Source organism: Vigna angularis, chromosome 3 (genome assembly GCF_016808095.1).
Source record: "Vigna angularis cultivar LongXiaoDou No.4 chromosome 3, ASM1680809v1, whole genome shotgun sequence".
Classification (NCBI taxonomy): Eukaryota; Viridiplantae; Streptophyta; class Magnoliopsida; order Fabales; family Fabaceae; genus Vigna; species Vigna angularis.
In genome coordinates this window covers 17,441,899-17,463,657 of record NC_068972.1, presented here as the reverse complement: position 1 = coordinate 17,463,657, position 21,759 = coordinate 17,441,899, and the positions used below count along the sequence as shown (strand labels likewise).

At 31.7% G+C, this 21,759-nt stretch overlaps 2 protein-coding genes across 11 annotated transcripts; one reads left to right on the top strand and one right to left on the bottom strand.

The window, feature by feature from the left end:
- The first annotated feature begins 3,354 nt into the window (after positions 1-3,354).
- On the top strand, positions 3,355-7,297 carry LOC108324114 (uncharacterized). The gene is made up of 2 exons (XM_017556946.2): positions 3,355-3,884; positions 6,646-7,297. Exons 1-2 carry the CDS (start codon positions 3,452-3,454, stop codon positions 7,185-7,187), a joined length of 975 nt encoding a protein of 324 aa, XP_017412435.1. The 5' UTR covers positions 3,355-3,451; the 3' UTR covers positions 7,188-7,297.
- A 1,330-nt stretch (positions 7,298-8,627) lies between these two features.
- Positions 8,628-19,938, bottom strand: LOC108326306 (histone-lysine N-methyltransferase EZA1). 10 transcript variants are annotated; one of them, XM_017559728.2, is made up of 18 exons: positions 19,731-19,935; positions 19,206-19,307; positions 18,538-18,806; positions 18,192-18,353; positions 17,817-17,901; positions 17,525-17,680; positions 17,394-17,444; positions 17,241-17,312; positions 16,741-16,861; positions 16,230-16,428; positions 15,017-15,170; positions 14,277-14,497; positions 13,709-13,840; positions 10,079-10,166; positions 9,916-9,963; positions 9,704-9,832; positions 9,416-9,493; positions 8,628-9,314 (listed from the first exon to the last, which is right to left on the bottom strand). In XM_017559728.2, the coding sequence occupies exons 1-18, from the start codon at positions 19,767-19,769 to the stop codon at positions 9,123-9,125; spliced, it is 2,298 nt and encodes a 765-aa protein (XP_017415217.1). In that variant the 5' UTR covers positions 19,770-19,935; the 3' UTR covers positions 8,628-9,122. The 10 variants fall into 10 exon arrangements, 8 of the variants coding, with proteins under 8 accessions (XP_017415217.1, XP_052731233.1, XP_017415213.1 ...); XM_052875273.1 differs by having other exon boundaries at positions 16,741-16,858; XM_017559724.2 differs by having other exon boundaries at positions 16,230-16,861.
- Positions 19,939-21,759: the final 1,821 nt, after the last annotated feature.

Below are 21,759 nucleotides of genomic sequence, written 5' to 3'. Positions count from 1 at the left end.
TAATATCGATTCAAATATTTCTTTGCAAAAAAGTAATTATTCAAATATTAAGTCATCATATTATAAAAAAAACTGAACCTATTTTTATTTTTTATAAAAATGGACAAAGACATAACCGGACAAGCAGACAGTGAAGGCTTAAAAGACCTAAGAAAACAATTCCTTGGAGACATAACTAAATTGTGGATCAAATGGTATTGAAAACACAACTTTGAATGGTGTAAACATATGTTCATGGTTTCTAGAGGATGGTGGTCTCTGGAATCATGGAGGTGACTATATAAGGATCTATGTTAGAAGCAGACCTTCTATCCTCAAAGTAGACTTTCCTTTCTTTCTCTGTGTCTCTTCCACTTTCACCATTTGCCACACCCTTTAGAAAAAAAACTGTCAAACTATTAATTGCTAATCTGTGTATAATTTTCAACACTTAAAATAGAGAATTAGTTAAGGTTGGTCCCTTGAAAATTTTATTGGGACTCTGTTTACTTCCTTTCAATATGATTCATGCTAACGAAATATTGGGTGCGCTTTTGTCAATCCCATCAAAACAACTTTTATCAAGTTAAAAAGAACTTTGATACAATGTTGGTCTTATCCAATAGACAACAATTGTACAGTGGTCTATTTAGCTCATCTATTGATGAAAAAATATGTGTTCACAGTGATTACATTTGTAATGTTTCTTTTAACTCTTGTACACAAGATGCAGCTGAGTATGGTGGATTTGATTTTGCTTCTGATCTTAAATTAACTAAGGATGTCAGTGATAATCATATTCTTTCTAATGAGAGTGTTGTGCAATGTGTTTACAGGAAAGGAGTTCCTTGAATGACCAAAATAAAATGATGGACAATCTTTTGAACCGAAGTTCTCAAAGTAACTTATTTGCTGTAATAGCTAATCAACACCCTTCTGCTTTTCATGATAATGTGAATAATATTAGTGATGGAACCTTTAATGCACTCAAAGGTGTTGATGTTGGATACATGGAGGCATTGTTTCTTGCAGCAATATTGTTGCATTGTTTCTTGCAGTAATAATGTTGTAGATGCATATACTACTGCAAGCATTATGCAGAAAACTCACAAGGATGTGTATCTTTTCCTCTCGGTGAAAGTATATTAAACTTCGAGAATAAAAGTGATTATGGTGTTAATGAAGCAAATAAGTTTTGCTTATTAGAAAGGGTCAGGATGAAGTTGAATTATTCCAAACTGACCCTATGGATCTACCTAAATTACTTTAGTAGTTAGATAGATTCAGATGCAGGTGTGGTGATACATGCATACAGTGCAGGAAACATTTTCTTTAATAAAACTTCTATGATAGTTTTGCTGTGTGCTGGTAATCACAAGGCTCTGCAAGTGTATATATTTTCAATTTTCCATTGAAGATGATAAGTTACAACAGTTAAATGATTATATTTACAGTAGAATAAAGTATTCTCTGCAGAGGTTATTTCTCGGTTTGTGCTTCACTAGTAGTCAAAGTGATTTGGAAATTCTTGATGAAATTAAACAATGGAAGTTGTTTTATTTTAATCCTATACTGATATACTAAATACTTTGTCAGATTGGATTATTTCAAGATGCTATTGATTATTAAAAAATCAAATTAACAATTTATCATCCTTTAAAATAATTTTAAATAAAACAAATAATTAAAATATTGGTTATAAAATTAAGAAAAAAATAATTAATATATATTTTGGAATTTTCAAAATTAATATATATAAATTTATAAAAATGCATGCAGACGCATAAAAAGGTCAGTCAAGATTGTTTTTTTTATGAATACCAGCGTTTAAGTGCACATTTTTGAAATATTTATAAATTAATTAAATTTTAAAAGTAGTTATTGAAAGAGTGAAATTGAAAAAAATAAAAGATATATATAATTATAAATATAGTTATAGATAAACTAAATTATAGTTATTAAAATAAAAATTATTATAGGTAATACAGTGTAAATAGTATTATTAGTAATTATTTAAGTTTGAAAATTAATTATTAAAATGATAAAAGAATAAATATTTTTTTATAACGATTAATTATTTGAATTAAAAAATGTAATTATTAAAATGATAAAATTTAAAATTATTTTTTATTATGAATTATTTAAAATCAGTAATTATTTTTTTATTTAAATTTTAATCCCATTTTCTTAACTACAGCTAAGGAAAAAAAATAAGAATTAGACACAAAAATTTTAAAAAAGGAAAGAGAAAAAAAAATGAAAGAAAAACGGATAAAAAAAGACAGGTGTGTGGGTCTTGTACAGGAATTAGAACATGAATAATATTTAACAAAAATACTGACATTAAATTAATCTTTAATTTTGATAATTAACGTTTAATTATAATAATTAACTTAGTTTTTATTTTCGAAAAACTAAAATGCAAATAAAAATTATAAATGAAAAACCTGTTAATATAGTTGTTTAAAAATTTGCCATCACTCAATAATATATTAATACCACATAAAAATTTATTACAATACCTTTTTCACTTGTGGGGATACTTAAAGTGTCATCGATCTTGAGAATGAGCTATGTGGTGTTGCAGACTGTGTTGTGTTGTTGTGTAGTGCAATTGGCTCCTATTTAATACTCCTTTCTAATTTCATTTTCATAACACTTTCCAACATACCCAACACACATTCCAAAACTCTCTCATGGCACTCTCTTCAAAGTTTCTGATCTTAAATTTCTCTCTTCAAAGTTTCTGATCTTAAATTTAAAATGTAAAACTTAAAAAAAAAATTCTATGGAAGTTCAAAAATTAAAACATGAATCTTAAAAAACAAAAGAAGTATTTTTTCAGAATATTTAACACCTTAAAACAAAACATAAAACATATAACATAGTCAGTCTATATTTTAAAATAAAAAAGATAAAATCAATTCTAAATCGTGTGTCGAACACGAAATTAATTCCTAATAAATTAATTTTTAAGAAAACTGTATAAAAGGAATTAACCAAATAAAACAATAAAAATAATAAAAAAAAGACTAAAATAAATAAAAAATTAAATAAAAATAATAATAGTAACACCAATCCCCACCCAATAAGATCCCTGCTCTGCCTCCCTGTTTTCTATGTGTATGAAGGTAGAAGAAGACAGTTGGGAAAACAGTAATCAGTAAAAATGTATGGGAAAGGAGAAGAAAAAAAAAAGGCGTGAATGAAAAATAAAAAACTGAACCTCCTCATTTTCAACAAGACTTAGAAAATAAAACCAAAATGAAAAAAGAAAATATAGCTACGTGGAACCTGCCACGTAAGGTGTGTCAGAATGGAATCAATAGAACTGGGTTAGAGTATCATTTTTTCCTTTAAAACCCCTTCCTAATTTGATTTGCATAACTTGCTTCTGTCACCTGCACTCTCCAATACTCCCAACACACACCCCAAAGCTCTCTCTTTCTCTCTCTCTCTTTCTCTCTCTCTCATGGCTCTCTGTTCTCCAAAGCTTCTGATCTTTCTGCTTCTCCTCACTGCCATACCCATCGGAATCATCGTCACTTTGGAGCGAGCCCACCCCGCCACCCATGTCTACCACTACCACAGTTCTGGCTGGTTCCGAGAATGCGCCAAGTGGGATTCTCATTACGGTCGCTTCATAGTTTCTTTCTTCGAAGGTGGTGTTGGCCAGGTTAAGTTGCCGGAAAAGGATTCCGACTTATCGCTGCCGTTAGAGGAAGTGATGGTGGTGAAAGAACCCAATTTGGCCGGAAACGCGTCTTTGGGTATCGCTATTGACTCACCTAGAAATCGAGTTCTCGTTGTTAACGCTGATGCCATTGGCAATCGATACGGTGCGCTTGCTGCATACGATCTCTCCTCCTGGAATCGCCTATTTCTCACCCAACTAAGTGGCCCTAGTAAGCTTCTCTCTCTCCTCACTTTTAACTGATTTTTCTTTGGATACTTTCTTTCTTTTAATCTATTAATCTTACTGTTTAAGTTTTAAAATCCACTAATTACAAATAGTAGCAAGCATGGAGCATGATTATAATGAACTAATTAATTTATTTTTGAAATCAATTAATTTGTTTAGTATAAATTATTGATTGTTGTTGGATGATAGTGGAAGTCATACGGTATTTCTTTTAGTTATTAATTTTGAGGAAGTTGTGTATACATTTGGTGGGATATTATTATGTTTAACATAAGAAGTTATTATTTTTATTGAATCAAGTAAATAAAAGTTTAATACTTTGTCTCGGAAGTTATTGATTTTCTACATTTGTTTTCTAATTAAGTTTTGTAAAATCATCACAAGTTATTTTTCTACCTTTCTCAGAAGTGTCCTAAATTAATTACAAAAAATTGTGGAAAATTAAATATCCAATTTTTTTTATTAAAGAATCCATTTTAAATTTTCAAATATTTAGAATCTATTAGCATTTTTAACCATAAATTAATGCATGTTTGCTCATTGGAAGAGAGGTGTCAGAGTGAGTCCGTGACCACCTTTGAGGTGAAAATTAGTCCTTTTAAATTCACTAACTTTTTATGAGTTAAAGAAATTATAAAAATTGTGAAAGAAATTTTAAATGACTAAAGTTCTGTATGATTTGTGGGTTAAGGTAGCTGAGTTTAATTTCCAGATTTAAGTAAGTTGAGTTTATTTATATTTATATTTAAGAAAATTATAATTTTTTTTCCACTCAATCAATCCAAATCAAAATTTATAATGAAACTGAATTGACTCAGAAGTATCAACTCATTTTAATATTCCTTATTGTGAAGTCTAGACAATTGATATGGTATAGATATACAACGACAATTTTTCTTTATAAATCTAGGAAATGATACCGTAATAACAGTTTGTAAAATATTTTACCTACGACGAATATTGTTAAATAAGGTAACAATGATACTTTGTCATTAATTCATAATTAGGATGGTCACAACTTTCTCATTAATAACATTTTTGATATAATAAACAAGTGTAGTTTTTGTCTGTATCATAACCAATCTGTACTATTTGATTAATAAATCTCAAAACAAATAATGACTCTACACAATGGCCTAACATTTAGAAAAAAGCAATGTCAAATTTCTATTTAATTGTATACGTTTTTTCTCCCACGTTGTTATCATTTAGAACATAGTCTCTAAATTTATTTTATTAAAAGATAACTCCAATTTAAGAAGTCCAACACCAAAAATTTATTTTATCATTCACTAATATATTATGTAATCTTCTCTCTATTATTTTATACAATAGTATCTTCAATCTGTTTTAAACAAAAGGCAAAGTTTCCATATACTATTAAGACATATTCAGTTTATATATAGAGGAAAAATAAAAATCAAATGCAATTGTTTTATCGTAAATTTTGTAATGGCATTTGAAATTTAATGAGATTACATGGTGTGGATCGTTGCATAAAACTTAACGATGTAAAATGTTAGTTTTCTAGGTGCGAATTCCACGAGGGTTCGTCTTATCTCTTCATTTACATATCTCTTCATTTACATTTTATTCTTCAATTATATCTATTGGTCAATTTGAAAGTTTGACACGCAACATGCCATCAACATCATTTGCAGTTATTTTTTTCATCTCAACAAGTCTTAAAGCGTTAAAGTCTTTGTTTTTTTTCTCAAACTAAAGCCATGAGAACTCCCTTTTGAAAACTAACCACTATCATTTCAACTTCAGGACTGGATGATTGAAAGAAATGCTAACAATTTTAATTTTGGTGGTTTTTTTTTGTTGGGTATTTTTTGAAGTTAATAAAGAGTTTTTCTTTTCTTAGCTTCTACCATATCAGAGGAAAAAGTCTTGTGTGTGGCTTACCTAAACAAAGTCATTGGGAAATCGCATGGAAAATGGGTGGTAGTTGGTACTTGGTAGTTACGATAGTTAAAAAGTAGGAAAATAATACATCAAAAATGTTACTTTCACCCACATCAAATTTTTTACATTATTGTTATTATTTTTTTCTTAAATAAAATATAAAATTTCATATCTTTATAATTATTTTATCTTTATACTGCATGTTAAATAAAAGTATAAATATCTCGTCTTATCATTATTCATAATCTATATATGTTTTGTTGGATGTTAGATGACACTTCCTGTTAGAAAAAAAAGAAGTCAGTGGTAATATATTCCAATACATCCTCTCATATTAACCTGACTTTTTTATTAATCCATTAATCAACATATGAAACACAGACATAGTAAGAGATCATTATGGATATTTATTCGAACATACGTAATTGTTTTATGATAATAAAAATGTATTTATTGTCAAAATCTTTTGACATTTGATCTACACCATAAAGTTGGTTTGCTCTGTCTGATATGCATAAAAACATTCACATCAACGCCACAAAAACTTGTCAGCGCATGCACGTATGCATGTGGGCAAGAAGGAAGCAAGAAAGAAAAAAACACAGGGATGGCAGTGAATTGCATTGGCCAATGTGAGTTATTATGAACCATGCATGACAATAATAAAACCAAAGGGAAATGGCCTACCTACTCAGTACCAGCTATTTATTGCATGTCCTATTATCTTGTTCCGTCGGCAAAGAAGTAACTTTTCTATTTGGGTTGGCTCATGATAACAGCTAGTGGGTCTTGGTGACATTATTGTGACAGTGTCGATTTTGTAATGGATGCAGGTGATGAAAAATCTTTCGCAGACGATGTTGCAGTGGATGCTGAAGGCAATGCCTATGTTACTGACGCCAAAGGCAATAAAATCTGGAAAGTTGGGGTGGAAGGGAAGCTTATATCAACCATTACAAGCCCGTTGTTTTCTGCAAAAGAGTGGTACAAGAACATGGTTGGGCTAAATGGAATAGTTTACCACCCAGACGGGTTCCTGATAGTGATCCACACTTTCAGCGGGAATTTGTTCAAGATTGATTTAACAAAAGGAGAGGAGGTGAAGATGATAAAGGTTAAAGGGAGTCTTTTTTTTGGTGATGGTTTGGAACTAGTGTCTCCTACCAAGCTTGTAGTTGCAGCAGGGAACCCTTCGGGAAGATTAGTTGAGAGTTCAGATGGGTGGAACACTGCTTCTGTTGTGGGAACATTTTCAGGACCTAGGCATCGTTTGGCCACAGCAGCAACTGTTAAGGATGGGAAGGTGTATTTGAACCATTTGGTTGGAATGGGATACCCCAAAAAGAAGCACGCACTTGTTGAGGCAGTTTTTTAGTTCGTACTTTCTACAATTCTAAACATTGGGGATGTGGTGATCATAATTTAACAGGACGTTTGGTTTAGATTTGTTGTACCTTCCATTATTTATGTTTGGTTTTCGTTGCATTACTTGTTCCAATGCTTTTTCTCTCTTCAATCTTAGCTTCGCATGATGCTCGAGTAAGTTAATTGCCTCACCTGCAAATGTTTTCTTATTTCCGTTTTTGATGATCATGTACTTTTTTTTATTCTAGGAATTTAATACATGCTGGCCCAATCAATTCTGCAACAATTAAGTTATTTTAAATTATAGATTTTTTATTGATAAATATGCTAGATAAGCATTCTTTAACACCATTTTTTTCATTTGTTATAATTTATTATGTTATTAACTATAGATAAAAATATGATGAATTGTATTTTATTAATGGTTGGAATAAAAACTAAGTTGAACATTAAGATTTGAAAGGGTACAGTCAACGAAAGGGATACTTCATAAATATCAATAACAAAATATATAAATAAATTTCATCCAGTTATTCTTGCATAAATGAGTGGGACCCATTTTAGTTTATTTTTAATATGTTATTTTGATTCCACGTTTTAAAATAAAAATATTTAATATTTAATTCAATTTTTCCAAAATTAATAGTTTTAGTATAATCATCCAAGTTACGACATTGTCAATAATATATTATTAATTAATGCTGACTTTTACATAACACTCAACTGTGTTTACTAAATTTATTTGTTTATTTTAAAGAAATTTAACTTTACCTTTCATGTAGTTGCATAATTTTTTTCTTAACTTTTTTTTTATGACAATTCAAATGAGAAAGAAAAATATCATTAGAATGTGTCAGTTGTGAATCAAAGTTAATATCAAAGTCTTAAATTAGATTGTTAAATAACTATTTGTTGAAAATTTAAAAAATGAATGCATTTCTTTAAGATAAAAGGATCAAAATTGTAGAATGCAAAAAATAGGAGCATTACATTTTTTATGTGAATCTTCATAATTATACATCCTAAATTTGAAATAAAATAAATACTTAACTATACATAAGCTTTTAAGTAATATTTATTTATATTGTTTAAAATGTAAAAAGTAAACATGAAATTCATCGATAAAAATTAATGAATATAAAATATCAGATATGATTGACACCAACAATAGTAGCGTGTAACGTTATGACTATATAATACTTCAAGTATAAGAGTATATCTAATCTATACATTATAGATACTGTACTGAACTTAAGATACATATTTTACAAAAGAAAATTCCATTTGAACATATTAATTTGACGAGAAAACATTGAATTTGTGATTTAAATCATAAAGATAAAAAAATTGTTTTTCATTTTGTAAATAATATATTTGCATTTAAGTATAAATAAAAATTTATAAATGTATAATTTTTTTTTAAAAGTATCTTTAAAATGATAACATGTAATAAAATAAAAACGCATAGTATTTCTCTTTCTCTGCTGTCAGAAATGTCCTAAAGAACACTTAAAATATATTTCTTTTTCATTTGGCAGCACTTTATTCTATTTATAAATATCTTGGATGACTCGTAAAATGAAGGGCAAAATCAAGTTGGCCGAAATGTCATGCCTAGTATCGAAATGAAATTCTATTGCTTTTGTTCCCAACGGCTAGGCTAGTTTTCAGCTTGTTGGCCTCAACATTACCTGCTTCGTCATGCCTTCATCTCTTGCCCATTTTATTACCTAGCTCTGTCCTATCCATAATTTAAGGCATATTAGCATCAGCAAAACCGATTATTTGTTTCCTTCTTCTATGACAGTTTGATGAGACCTTCTTCTGTGACAGTTGATCTCGAACCTATCCCATGGGATGTCACAAATTTGTTTATGTAGAGAATATAAGGTAGTAGAAACCAAAAATATGTATGTCTGGACCTTGGTCCAGGATTCCAGGATCATCAATGAGACTGGTGTTTCTTTGCTCTGCCTTGACAAACTGTTGATTCGTCGCTCTTGGAACCCTCAGGTTTACGTGCCCATGGCGGTGCTTGATCTGGACCATAGCGATAATCATAGAAGAGCTCCTCGCTAGCATCTATGTGTTCCTTGGAAAATATGCCTACTCGGTGATCTCCAGCAACCAGCATCACCTATGCCACAAGTACAAAAAGAGGCCAACAATTATAACATAAAGCAACTGAGTCAAAAGTGTACTACTTTAAATTCCTAAAATTTGAGTTTCTGAACTCACCTTTGCATAGCAGTTGGGATTTGACGAGTGGTTTGCAAATTTTAACTTGTCTCCTTTGCGATAAGCATCAAGAACGTACTGTTAAAAAACAGAAGGCAGCTTTAAGGTCTAAATTAGATTGCAGTGCCAACTTGTTATAGCTTGCCTTGAAAGAAATTTGACAGAAAAGACTAGGTTGGCAAAAGTAACAAAAATATAATAAAACAATTATACAAGGAAACTTATTTCAATTGAGAAAAGAACGAGAGCAGCACAAGACAGAAGAAAAATGTAGAAGATGCGAGATACCTGATCATTCAAGTCAAAAAGGAAAGAAGAGTTGGCACGGTCATATATTTTCCCACGCTTATCGGCTTCTCGGTGGGAGATCAGTTCTCCTGTGTACTCTCCTAGATAATCATTTTTGTTAACAGGGTTCTGAAATATCATCATCTTAGCAAGGTGAACAAGCTAATGTTAGAATTTAGAAAATAAACGAATCTGTTAATCTTATCAATAACCTTCAAGAAAGCTCCCCATCCTGCAACATCAGACTTTGCCAAGAGAATCTGACAGACACCAATAAAGCAACAGTGAGACCCAAATGCATGAGTTATGCATCAATGGTCTTGATTCATGACATGAGAATGAAATGTGGATAATTTTAAACGCCTAGTGACTTACTCTCTGTTGTTGCCTTAAAAGAAGCCTCATATTTCCACATTGACCTTCTCCACGCCGGGGTGGCTCCCCTAATGAACCATCACCACAACTGTTTACAAAGAACATAATTTTAAAAGGAAATCACAATGATTTGAGGTGGAAGGGTAACATATAGTCAAAGTAACATACAAAAGGGGAAACCGCTGAGAAATGTTTTACTTAAACAGCATAAAAGGGAAATACTGTGGTTCTAAACTAGAAGATACTCGCTAAATAGAGAATTATCAATTCATGGTTTCTAAAGTTTTGGGTGGGGCAGGTGGGGCTTGTGGAGGATATGAGTTCCTGTGATGAATAATTTAATAGCCTAATTATCTGTTCAGATTTACCCAATTGTTTCCGCACAAGAATTGCTTTACCTGTATAAAAAAAAGGATAAATTAAAGTTCTAAGAAGTAAATGATTACAATCAATGTAGTTCATTAAGAATTTAAAGGAATTTAGGATAGTTAAATCATAGAAAAGAGAGTCATCGAACTGAAATAGTATGTTTTTGAGACAACATAAATGCTTTATATTGAGAAAACGGAATAATACAACATATAGAAAAGATTTAGTCTCCTCTAATAATGAATATGTGATAAAGGAGTAAATAAAGACATTCCTAATAATTTATATATAATCTAGTGGTATTGTACCAAAACTCAATTTTTCACTTATGAAATAACAATCTACCCCAATTGAAAAACTGGATTAGAGGCAATGTGTAATGCTACCTGGTTGCCACATACAAAGTTTTCTTCAAATTTAAGCTCTTTGAGAAGTTGTTTTAGCCATATTAGATCACAAGTGACAACTGCCATTGCCTATATTTTGCTTTTGCATTTGATGTTGTCACATTTTGTTTCTTACTTTTCCACGATACTAAATTACTTTTAGTAATAACACAATATTGCTTGGTGATCTTGCCAAGTCAACATCAAAATACCCAAAAATTTAAGTATTTCCCTTAAATGAGGTCTTTGTTATGAACATTTTTAATATATTTTAGGATCCTTACGACTCCCTGCAAATGGTCTTGACAATGAGAGCTTAAAAATGGACTTACTGCACTCAGGATGAGTTAAAATGAAGTCTTTAGTAGGATAACAAAACAAATAATGATCAGTATCAGTTTGTATCATTTCAAACTGCTAGATGATAGTTTGAAAACCCCCAAACCATAGGTGATTGCTCAAGGCGGCATACAATATTATTATATGACTCCTCCAAGAGATTGCTTCATGTAGACTTCCTCATCAAAATGACCATGTAGAAATGCATTATTGATGTCAAGCTAATAACATCTAATGGTGAATAGTAGTTGCAATGGAAAAGGGAAGTCGAATAGATATCCTTTTGGCAACTGAAAAGAAAGTCTCAATATAATTTTGGCCATAGATTTGTGTATATCCTTTGACAACCAAACAAAACAAGTTTTATACTGATCAATTTTACCAACAGGTTCCATTTCAAGAGTGTAAAATCACCGACACAAACAATTAATTGCCAATTGGAAGAGGAACAAACTCCTAAGTATCTACTTTGAAGAACATATCTCATCAAGCACGCTTTGTAACCACTTTAAGTGAGATAAAGCTTTACCTGGAGACTTAGGAATAGGAACAAAAGATAACAAGGACAAACAAATATATGTATGGTGAAAGGCGGTGATAAATTTAGTTAGTATAGTGAAACAGGTTATGCATATTTTCAAATTACAATAGGTCAATAATTTCTAGAAGAGACTGAATTCAGTATGAGAGATAGGGAAAAGATCAGACATAGCGTCCACTATAACATTATTCGGTGAAAATAGGTCCCATATTAGAATTTTAATAGGCCTTAAACGACATTGATATATTTGAAGAAGTGTTGGAGAAGCATCCTGGGTCATGGAAGAGTTGCCTAATGGTGATGAGAGAAGATTGATGTACTGTATGACCGCCTAGTCAGCTATTAATCGAATGGTCCACGTTAGAGTATCCCATCAGAACTTGAGTAACCAACCGCTCAGCCAGATCTAGAGATGGCCAAAGGGTTATGATAAAAAAACTTAAAGATCACTAATAATCAAGTTTACCAATAAAGTATGTTTATTGATTATTGGGCCATGATTAGACATATGCTAATTATAAGTCTACCTCCAAATCTATAAATACGAATCTTAGGTAAAATGATAGATGATTGGATTTATTGTGAATTTAAAACTTTATTGTTCTAACCGAATTGTCATATAGTGACTTGAGCATTGGAGTAGTTTTTTGGAGACCAAGTTAAGGGTTTCCGAGAAAAGAAAAGTGTGACTGTGAAGTATTTTTGACTGTGATCCTAGATCTCGGACCCGAAACAATTGATATTGGTGCGAAAGTGACTACATGGAAGAACTTGTTATGAAAGTTGATGTGGTGCTGGAAGATATGTTTTTTCCTTGAAATTTAGAACAAAATAATCCAAGGAGAGAAAAATAGATTAGACCACCGAACAAACTCCGATGGAGGCACTACCACAGGGGAAGGAATGTATGGAGAAGGTGACCTGAGCACAGGTTGGTCAGTCATCAGGCATTACCATGCACCGGTTGGAGTTGTGCTTGGAACAGGGGAGAGATGTGAGAGAGGGCACAAGGATGGATGACCTGCGTTGGCCTTGATGTTTGGATAGTTCAATGGTTAAGCACGACACAAGCCCAACCTTGTGTGTGCCGAAGAAAACAATGGTCTCCAGAAACTTGTAGGAGGTAGCACTAGAACAGTGCATGTGAAAGTCAGAGAGATTCGCCAAAAAAATCCTCAAGAAACAATGGATCTACTGGGCTAACATGATTATACTTCTGTTAGAATAATTATTAAATCTATGTATGTTAGAGTAATTATTAAGTCTAAAGTAGGAGGTAGTGTGTTGGAACCTCTTCCAGCTGTACTTAGTTCTGTGCCTAGAAGTCTAGGGTAGTCTTTTGATCTTTCATGTTTCCATTGTATCAATTTTTTATCGTTATGCAAAGGAAGATCATACGAGGGGTCTTTCAGGCCCTGCAAAACATATACATTCTCTTCTCTCTGTTTTAATATTTATAAATCCCTCTTATCCTTAATATAAGACACTTCTAGTGCAATCACAATACACCAATAAAAAGTAATTTATTTCAGTAGATTTTGTTGAAATTTTAAAACAACGTTACCAATGTATCAAATTTACCCACATTATTAATGAATTATAAATTTTTTTCTTGCTATTTATTAATAAAAACAAACATTCATTATATTTAAAAGGGACAAATTAATATTTGCTAAAATGTATGCAAATTAATATTTGGTAAAATATAATATATTTATATAAACTAGATATAAAAAAAATGATTGCAAGAGTTTAACTTTGGTTTCTCAAGTCAGTCAATATATATGACTGAAAATTTTCCAAAAGTTTAATACACAGAAACAACCAAATTGAACTGATACTACTGAGATACTGGATTATTTGTGCACAAATATTACAGGTGATTTTTTGAATAATCACTTTCTTAATCAGGTGAAGCAATAGAATGGAGATATGTTCATTCAAAAACTAGCAGTCTTAAAATAAATTTCACAGCAAAAATACTAGGCATATTACCTAACCCAGCAATTCCGACAAACATCTGGGTCACATTCCCGTCCTGCAGCAAAACACGGACATTGTCGACTTCTGCACTGACTCTTGGCACAATGGCATCCTCTGAATCGATTTTTGCAGCTTTTTGAACAACTGAAGGTAGAAAGCCAATTTATTACATTAAATCCTGACTTACGAACACAACTACATTTATCAAGTCTTAGTTCACACATTAAGTTGAAAGTTGCATTTTATAGGAACCTAACCACTGAAAAACGAGTTTTGTAGAAATAGCTTTATATTGACAGTTATACATCTGTTGCTCCTCAGAAATAGATGATTGCTTCTTGTATTATGTTCAAATGTTTGCTAACCAAGGGAAACCATATTTGACCATCAATCCAGATTACCCTTGTTATATTACAACCACCAATCCAGATTACTCCCAAATTGTTTAGTGTTAACAAGAATAATTCAAATAGTGCAATATATTACACACAGCTACGAGAAATACAAGATGTCTTGCAATTTTCTCTTCCATTATATTAATAGAAAAGCTACATACTTAATTAAAGGAAAAGTGAAATACCCGCAATACTTTTCACAGCATGTTCCACCATTAACACAAGTACATTCCTTTCCACACATTGACTGACATCCACATGGTGTATACTGCTTGCAAGATTGGTTTTTCCCATCAGCAATTCTTTTCCATATTGATGGGTGGCCAGTAGACTTCCAAGAATATTTAAACTTCCTAGTTTTGCCCCTTTTCCTCAGCAATCGTGACCTAGATGGCATCTCCTGGTCCTAACATGAAAACCCAGATACAAAGGAATTTAGTGGGCATCTAAAGTAGAGTGTGCTCATAAAGGTTGGTAGAAGTTTTCAGAACAAAGAGTAGCACAATAAATTTAAGTGCGGCCAATGTACAAAATGATGTTTTATTTAAAAGAAAAAAAAAAAACTCATCATACAAATGGAGTATGTGGCAGAGGTAATAAAGAAGGAATATTTATCAACTCAAAAGTAACTCAATCTCTTCACATGTTCAACGCATAAGCACCCTATTTATGAGGCAGCCAAATAAGAAAGCCAAAAGAATTCCTTCAATCAAAGATAATTCGTATATTTTAAGTTCGGTGCCTAACTAGCCTATTGAGATACCAATTATCTTATTTGCAAAGAAATTTCAGAAAATATTGATGTTGGTTATATAATTTTTTTAAATAAAAAGATTGGCCATATAACCTATTGGTATATTACAAAACCTACACAAGAATGTGGTAGGGCAAAGAAGATGGAAACAGGAAAGATTGAAATTCTCACTGTGTACTCTGCATCAAATTTTCCCTTGTCATCCATGATTGAACTAGGTGCAATGATAGATCCGTGGGGCATTGACACTCCTCCAGCATGCATGTAAGTAGCTATTTCCATGCAAGTCTTTAAGCCAGAAAGTAAGTTCCTTGCTATGAGGCAGCTGCAGAGTACGAGTTTCACTTTACATGAGCACAAAATTAAATTAGAACTAACATGAAGTAAAATTATATAACAGGAAAATGCAATATGCTTTAGTTTCATTTGCGTAAGAACCATTAGTAACAATTGGAGAAGCTTCCTACAAAGCTTTCAAATTATGCACTGAATGGGTTGCTTATTACTTGCCGTTCAGAGAAAATCAATAGTTATTATTAATTGCATAATACAATGAAAAGGGCTGTTGCAAATTGCAATAGACCACAACACTAGCACAAGAAATAAGATTATTTCACAAATAACTACATGATATGTTATATGGATATAATGTGTAATACATCAAATTCCACTGACAGTTGTGAAGGTTATTTATTTCAGAGGTACAGAGTTTCCACTACTTGGATACAGGTATTAATCTAAATTGGTAATACAATTTTGTGATACAGGCGAGGCTACTACAAGATGACATTTTGGCAACATTTGAAGTTACTTGTTGCCCTCCCCTTCCCCCACCACTCCATTACCCTCCCCTCACTAAACCCCATCAAGCATGTGGAGGGTGGGTTCCCTCTCATTTACATGAACTCTTTATTTCTTCTACCCATTTTTATTTTCTTTTTTGGAGGGTACTGGAGGGGAGAGATCAAGTGCTCAATGATTTCTTCCAGAACATGAGTGCAAGACAATTTGTTACTTTCAAGAAACACAAAGCACTCATTTCACTCAGTAGATAACATATGAAAGTACAAAAAATTTACAAACTCCTTCGAAGTTAAAAGCTTTATTTTCAGTAATTACTCACATCTTCCAGAATATTAATTGAAATTGAAGTTAAAAGAGAGGTTGAGTTTGTAGCATTTATAGACAGAAAAGTGTAACTTCCACATCAACAACAACAGTGATAAGTGAAATAAAATAAAATTATACCAAAACAGTGTGCAAACAGGCAAAAGAAACATATGCTAGACATGAGAAAGTGAACAAACACACTATAAATTAAATTTGGTGACATCCTTGCATTTCTAAAATAATAATGTAAGGTGAAACACAGAAAGCTCCATACCTATTTCTTCCAAACATCTCTACTCCCTTCAAGTATAATTCTTTCTCTAGAGGTTTCCAATCTGAGAGACCTGGCATCCCATCAACTTTCCCTTCCATTGAAGGGGACAACTTCTTCAATTCTGTTTTATTTGTAGGGTCTTTGGGTCCATCCCCAATACTTTTGTCATGTTCATCCGTATCGCAAGTGCTAGAAGAGTCTATTAATTTATTGGAATTATTATTAACAGATTTGTCCAAAATTGCACAAGTAATAGTATGTTTACTTTCATCGCATGCACCCAAAAGGTTATTGCTAGAATCACTATTTACAGTAATTACATCATCTGAGATAGTCTTCAGTTTTTTATTAGAATTTTGAGAACCATCGGGAAGGGGAGTTGAGTCACAAAGTGCTGTGTCTGACACATTTGTGACTTTCCGTTTCTCCACACTTACTGAGATAGGAACATTTAAATTGAGAGATCTATGACAATCAACTTCTGTTGGAAAAGGTGATGTACTCTGATTACCAGGTTCCTCTATAGTGGAGGGTGCCAATATCCCATCTGCCTCTTCCATAGTTGTAGTTCTCTTATTTTGATCAGACCCAGAAGTTGCATCTTCTGACACACCTTTGACTTCATTTAACTGCTGGTAATTGAAATGGAAATCAAATTCAAGAAACACCTGAGTTGAAATTGAAGCTGGGTGCAAAAGTGGGCACCCATAGATAAACAGACACACGCATAGAATCAATCAGCATATACTACATCTAAAGCACACCTTAATAAGTTAACATGCCTCATACAAAATTATTGACTGGGATTACTTTACTTCCAATATAAACCAACAGAGCACAGAAATGCCACCATATCTATTGTATAATAGTCTACAGTCAATGAAAACCTGTTCAACTGAATACCAAGAGAGGGGGAAGGGGGGGACGGTGTGATTAATTTCATCTTTGAGAATTGAAATCTAGTAAAAAATTCAAAATTTGCAAATATATATCTCAGGCAAGGAAAAATACCTTAAGGTAACACTGATCACTGCATGGTTTCTTGTCACCTTCAGGATCAGACCATACTGTCTGTTTTTCACTCTGAAGTAAACCATCAAATTAGCCTTATGGATGAGGTGATTGTGGATTGAGTTTAAAATAACACAGGATACAGTTACTTACAGGATATACTAAAGGTTGAGAACAGCCATGAAGACGACAATCAAAAATCTGCTGTATGAAAAGCAAGAAAGAATGGATGCACTTACTATGAGATGATAGAATGATAAAAGTATCATGCTTTTAGCACATACCAGGCACCGGCGACAAAAAAGATTATCAAAAGAATCTAATGCAGCACTCAGGGTTTTCTCTGGAGAGATGCCAATAATAGATTCAAGATCTCCTGAGTTTTCCGAAGGCTGATCCAACCTACCAATGTTCTTTTCCTTAATACTTTTGTACCTCTCCTGCAGATTGTTTTCAAAATTTCTTCCAGAAATAAAAATGGCTTCTCAATATAAATCACCACATGCATTTTTTTCTTTTAAAGTTAGATTAACAACCATGAAGCATAATCTCGTTCCACAAGTTATGCAAGATTACCTGAATTTCTGAACTCTTGCCCCCAACAAATTCGCTAACAATATTCAGTACCTCCTCATTTAACCCATATTCCTCAAATGCCATCCTAGTAAATCAAATAACCAAGACAGTAATTATAGAAAGGGAAAGCCTTGAACATTTCATTAAAGTTTATAAATGTTATTAAAATTCTTGTGCGATCACAATAAAAGTATTGTTTCCTGAATACTAAGACAGTTATTTGCACTCCAACAGAACATTGATCTTACTTGTCAATTAAATGCTATTCATATAGCTAATGAGAAATGTTACAATCAAGATTATTCTACTTCCATTGAATCTTCACAAATAAATGGACCTTGTAAACACAGCTCTACCCTATTCATTCTAACTTACCACAGAACACGGTCTTCAGCCTCAGAAAATTCATGTTTTTCTTCCTCATGTTCTGTTAACTCTTCCTCACTGTCACTACATATCAGTGCTTCACTTCCATGTTGATCATAGTAGATTCGTCTTCTTCCAACAACTGACTGATCTTCAGCCATTCTCTGATTTCTGATGCATGTGAAAGATTTAAAATAGCATAAAAATATTATACAATCTGGGTACTCACTGCTCAATAAACTTTGAAATCTTGGTTTCTGTTTTAAAATGGAAAGTAGGTAGCTTCAATTTGAAAAACAAAATTGCACAACAGGCCCATCAGGAGAGAACAATAATTATTTGAAAGTTAAAACACCTGTCCAGAAATATCCAAGAGGTATATGGCGGTAATCTTTCAATATATGGTATTTTGATACTTGTAGCAGATAATACATCTTGATTGTTGTGGTCTTTGTCTCCTGAGACCGGAGAGAAACCATTGAATTTACATAAAGGACGGTCAATTCTAGAAAGAATTGGAATTTTCCTATTTTCCTCTGTCTGTGAATAACCCCTTGTTGATATTGTTGATAGGACTCCTGAGGTATGACATTGTAGCTTCTTCTCATTGCTCTGAATTTTTTCCTGCAGAAATATAACTAAGGTTGATTGCAATGAGTACAAAAAGAGCCCTCTCAACATTGAAATTTTCCATTAATTGAATTCAAGTTCAAATTAGCAATCATAACATAAAGTTGTACCCAGAAACATTAAAAGGAAAACTGCTTGCACCTCACACAAAGTATAACCTCACACATTAAAAGGAAAACTGCTTGCAAATATAACCAAATTAGAAAAATTAACTCTCTGAAAATGTCAAACAAGAACTGAAATAAAATTTAAATGTTACGAGATAGAGATTAAGACAATCTTCTCGAATAAATAGAAACAAAAAGTTATGTCTTCAGCAAACAAACTATACAAGTCTGGATACTTTCCTAGAAGAATAAAGCTAAGGCAGCATAAACCCGGTGTCAATCTTACTTTAATGTATACAATTCTCTCCACCTGGATTTGCTTTTTCAACTGATTTATCTTGAGGGACAAGGTTCCCAATGCATCATTTGCAGCCTCTCCAAGTTGTTTCTGTCGACATTACAGAAAAAAGTTACCACGTTAAAAATACAAAAATAGAAAATCACAAAACAAAATCCGCTATATGCAGTAGAATGTAAAATTTCAATTCTCACTCATGAAGCAAAAAGACCATTCAATTAGTAACGGAAAATCTACAAGAAAGCAGAAACCAACATTGAAGACTAAGCACAATCCAAAAGCCCTACTCGCAACTCAAGTGTTGCGATATTCAATTACAGAGAGATAGAGGAACAGAGAGCTCTTAATGATGTTCGCTCGTGAATATCCCATCAAATTAAAAATTCTATACAGGCATAAGCAAATTCTGAAAAGCAGTTACAAGATGAATCAAAAAGAAAAAAATAGGAATTGAAACATTAAACAGCAAGTTATTCAGTTATTCTTGAATTGAAGGAAGAGAGAGAAACTGACTCGAGGTCTGGAAACGGAGTCTGTAGGTTTGGACACCATCGATGATGTGCCGTGCAGTGTGGAGTCGATCAAAGGAGGAAGAAAGACTCACTAGCTGTGTGCTGTGTGAGAAAGAAAGTAACAGTTTTCTAGCTTTTACATGGCCTACCGCGGAAACAAACGCAACGTAATTTTTGGTGGTTGCGTACAAATGGTAAGGTATGCAATGCTATTTTCTTAGTTTTATTTTACACTATTGCCTGTACTGTAGGAGTTAATTAAGTTTCGTTTGGACTGATTCTTGCACTTTTTTTCTTGTGGTTATTGGAAAGGTGGTTATCGGAAAGGATAATGGTATTTTAATCATTTTTTTTAACAATGTTTTACTATTTTGTTGATATGTATATTTGAAACTGATCAATCATAAATTAGCACATAAATTATTGTTAAAAAATTGTCAAAAAAATATTGTTAAAAGAGATATTTTTTTGTTGGAAACGTCTTTCATTCGTCTAGTTCTTTTAACTGTATGAAAAAAAAAGTTAAAAAATATATGCTAAGACCATTCCACTAGGTATAATTGCAATGAAAGTATCTCATGAGTTTTTTTCAATTTCTTCTTGCAAAAATTATATATATATATATATATATATATATATATATATATTAAAGATTGAGATTATTTTGAACTTAAAGTTTCAAAAAGGAAGTTTATAATTTTTTTCTTATATAATACATAATTTTATCATTTTTATATAATATAAATATATATTAAAGATAACTTTATATAGTTTTTTTCTTAATATAAATTTTAAGATTCATTATTCCAACAGCATTCCCAGTATTCTCGGAGTCAACCTCACGAAATATGGGGTTCGGGTAGAATGATTTAGTGCTGTGTGACACATCGGAGTTGATTTAACTTACCCTGTCCTACATTTATTGTGTCCCTTCGTCTTCACCGTTGAAAATATTAAGATTTTTTTAGAATATGATGATGGTGAAAAAGTGTCAAACTTCATTGAAGTAATTTTTCACAAAAGTTCATTTATTTAATATGATCCACTTTCAATCAAAAAGTATATTTGAAAATCTTGAAAAACAATTGGTCAGGGTGTAGAAAAAAAGATGACTAAGATTTCAAAAACAAAAAGAAATAAATCTTGAGCCGGTTAAAGATACAAAATTTCTGAAGAAAACAACACTTATAAATAATTTCAGGTGATTAGGAGAAAGACAGATTAAAACAAGTGATGACAATGTAGATGATCAATGCTTAGGTGTGTAAATCTTTTAATTTAATCATTAAGCTCACAAGTTTGTCATTTTAAGGACAAAGAGAAATGCAAATGTGTAAGTGTTATTCATAGAAAAATAAATCGAGAAAAAAGTAATAAATAATGGTGGATTATTTGAATGAAAAAAGAAATCAAACTGATACAAGAGCACACCGATTTCTTAATAATGGTGGATTATTTGAATGAATGTCTTTTTATAACATGTTTATAAGAGATTACATTGATTATTTAAAATAGAGATACTTGTTATTTCATACATAAAAATATTAATTTTCTGGTTTGAAGAGTGGAGAAAAGAAGGAAAAATATAAGTCTCCTATTTATAAAATATATGAAACTATTCGACTAAGAACAATTTCATGTTTCTACAAAAGGATTTATCTATTTTGTTAAATTGAATTTTGAAGTATTACTTATCAAAATTTTAACTTTTTTTTATATATATAAAAAGTGAGAACTTAATGATTTTTTTTTCTTAAAAACAAAAATTTAATTGAGTAAAAAATAATATAAAGATTAAAATAAATTAAAAATTTAAATACAAGAATGACAATTCTTTTTAAAAAAGAATAAGAGTAAGTAAAATAAAAATGTAGGTTATTTTATTGAAGGAAAAGTTGAGAAGGAAAAGTTGAGAGAGAGAAACACAAAAATATAAAACTGCATTAATATTTTATTGAGGAGTGCTATTGCTTTTATAAAGCAAATAACTGAAGATAAGTGCAAAGCAAATAACTAAAGATAAGTGCACG

Excerpts from the sequence above, each read along its gene's own strand:
- LOC108324114 (XM_017556946.2), top strand. The coding sequence starts at position 3,452 with ATGGCTCTCTGTTCTCCAAAGCTTCTGATCTTTCTGCTTCTCCTCACT. Across the intron at positions 3,885-6,645 it reads CACCCAACTAAGTGGCCCTA|GTGATGAAAAATCTTTCGCA; the intron begins GTAAGCTTCTCT and ends TAATGGATGCAG.
- LOC108326306 (XM_017559724.2), bottom strand. The coding sequence starts at position 19,769 with ATGGTGTCCAAACCTACAGACTCCGTTTCCAGACCTCGA. Across the intron at positions 17,681-17,816 it reads GCAAGAGTTCAGAAATTCAG|GAGAGGTACAAAAGTATTAA; the intron begins GTAATCTTGCAT and ends AACAATCTGCAG. Across the intron at positions 9,833-9,915 it reads GATGGGGAGCTTTCTTGAAG|AACCCTGTTAACAAAAATGA; the intron begins GTTATTGATAAG and ends ATGATATTTCAG.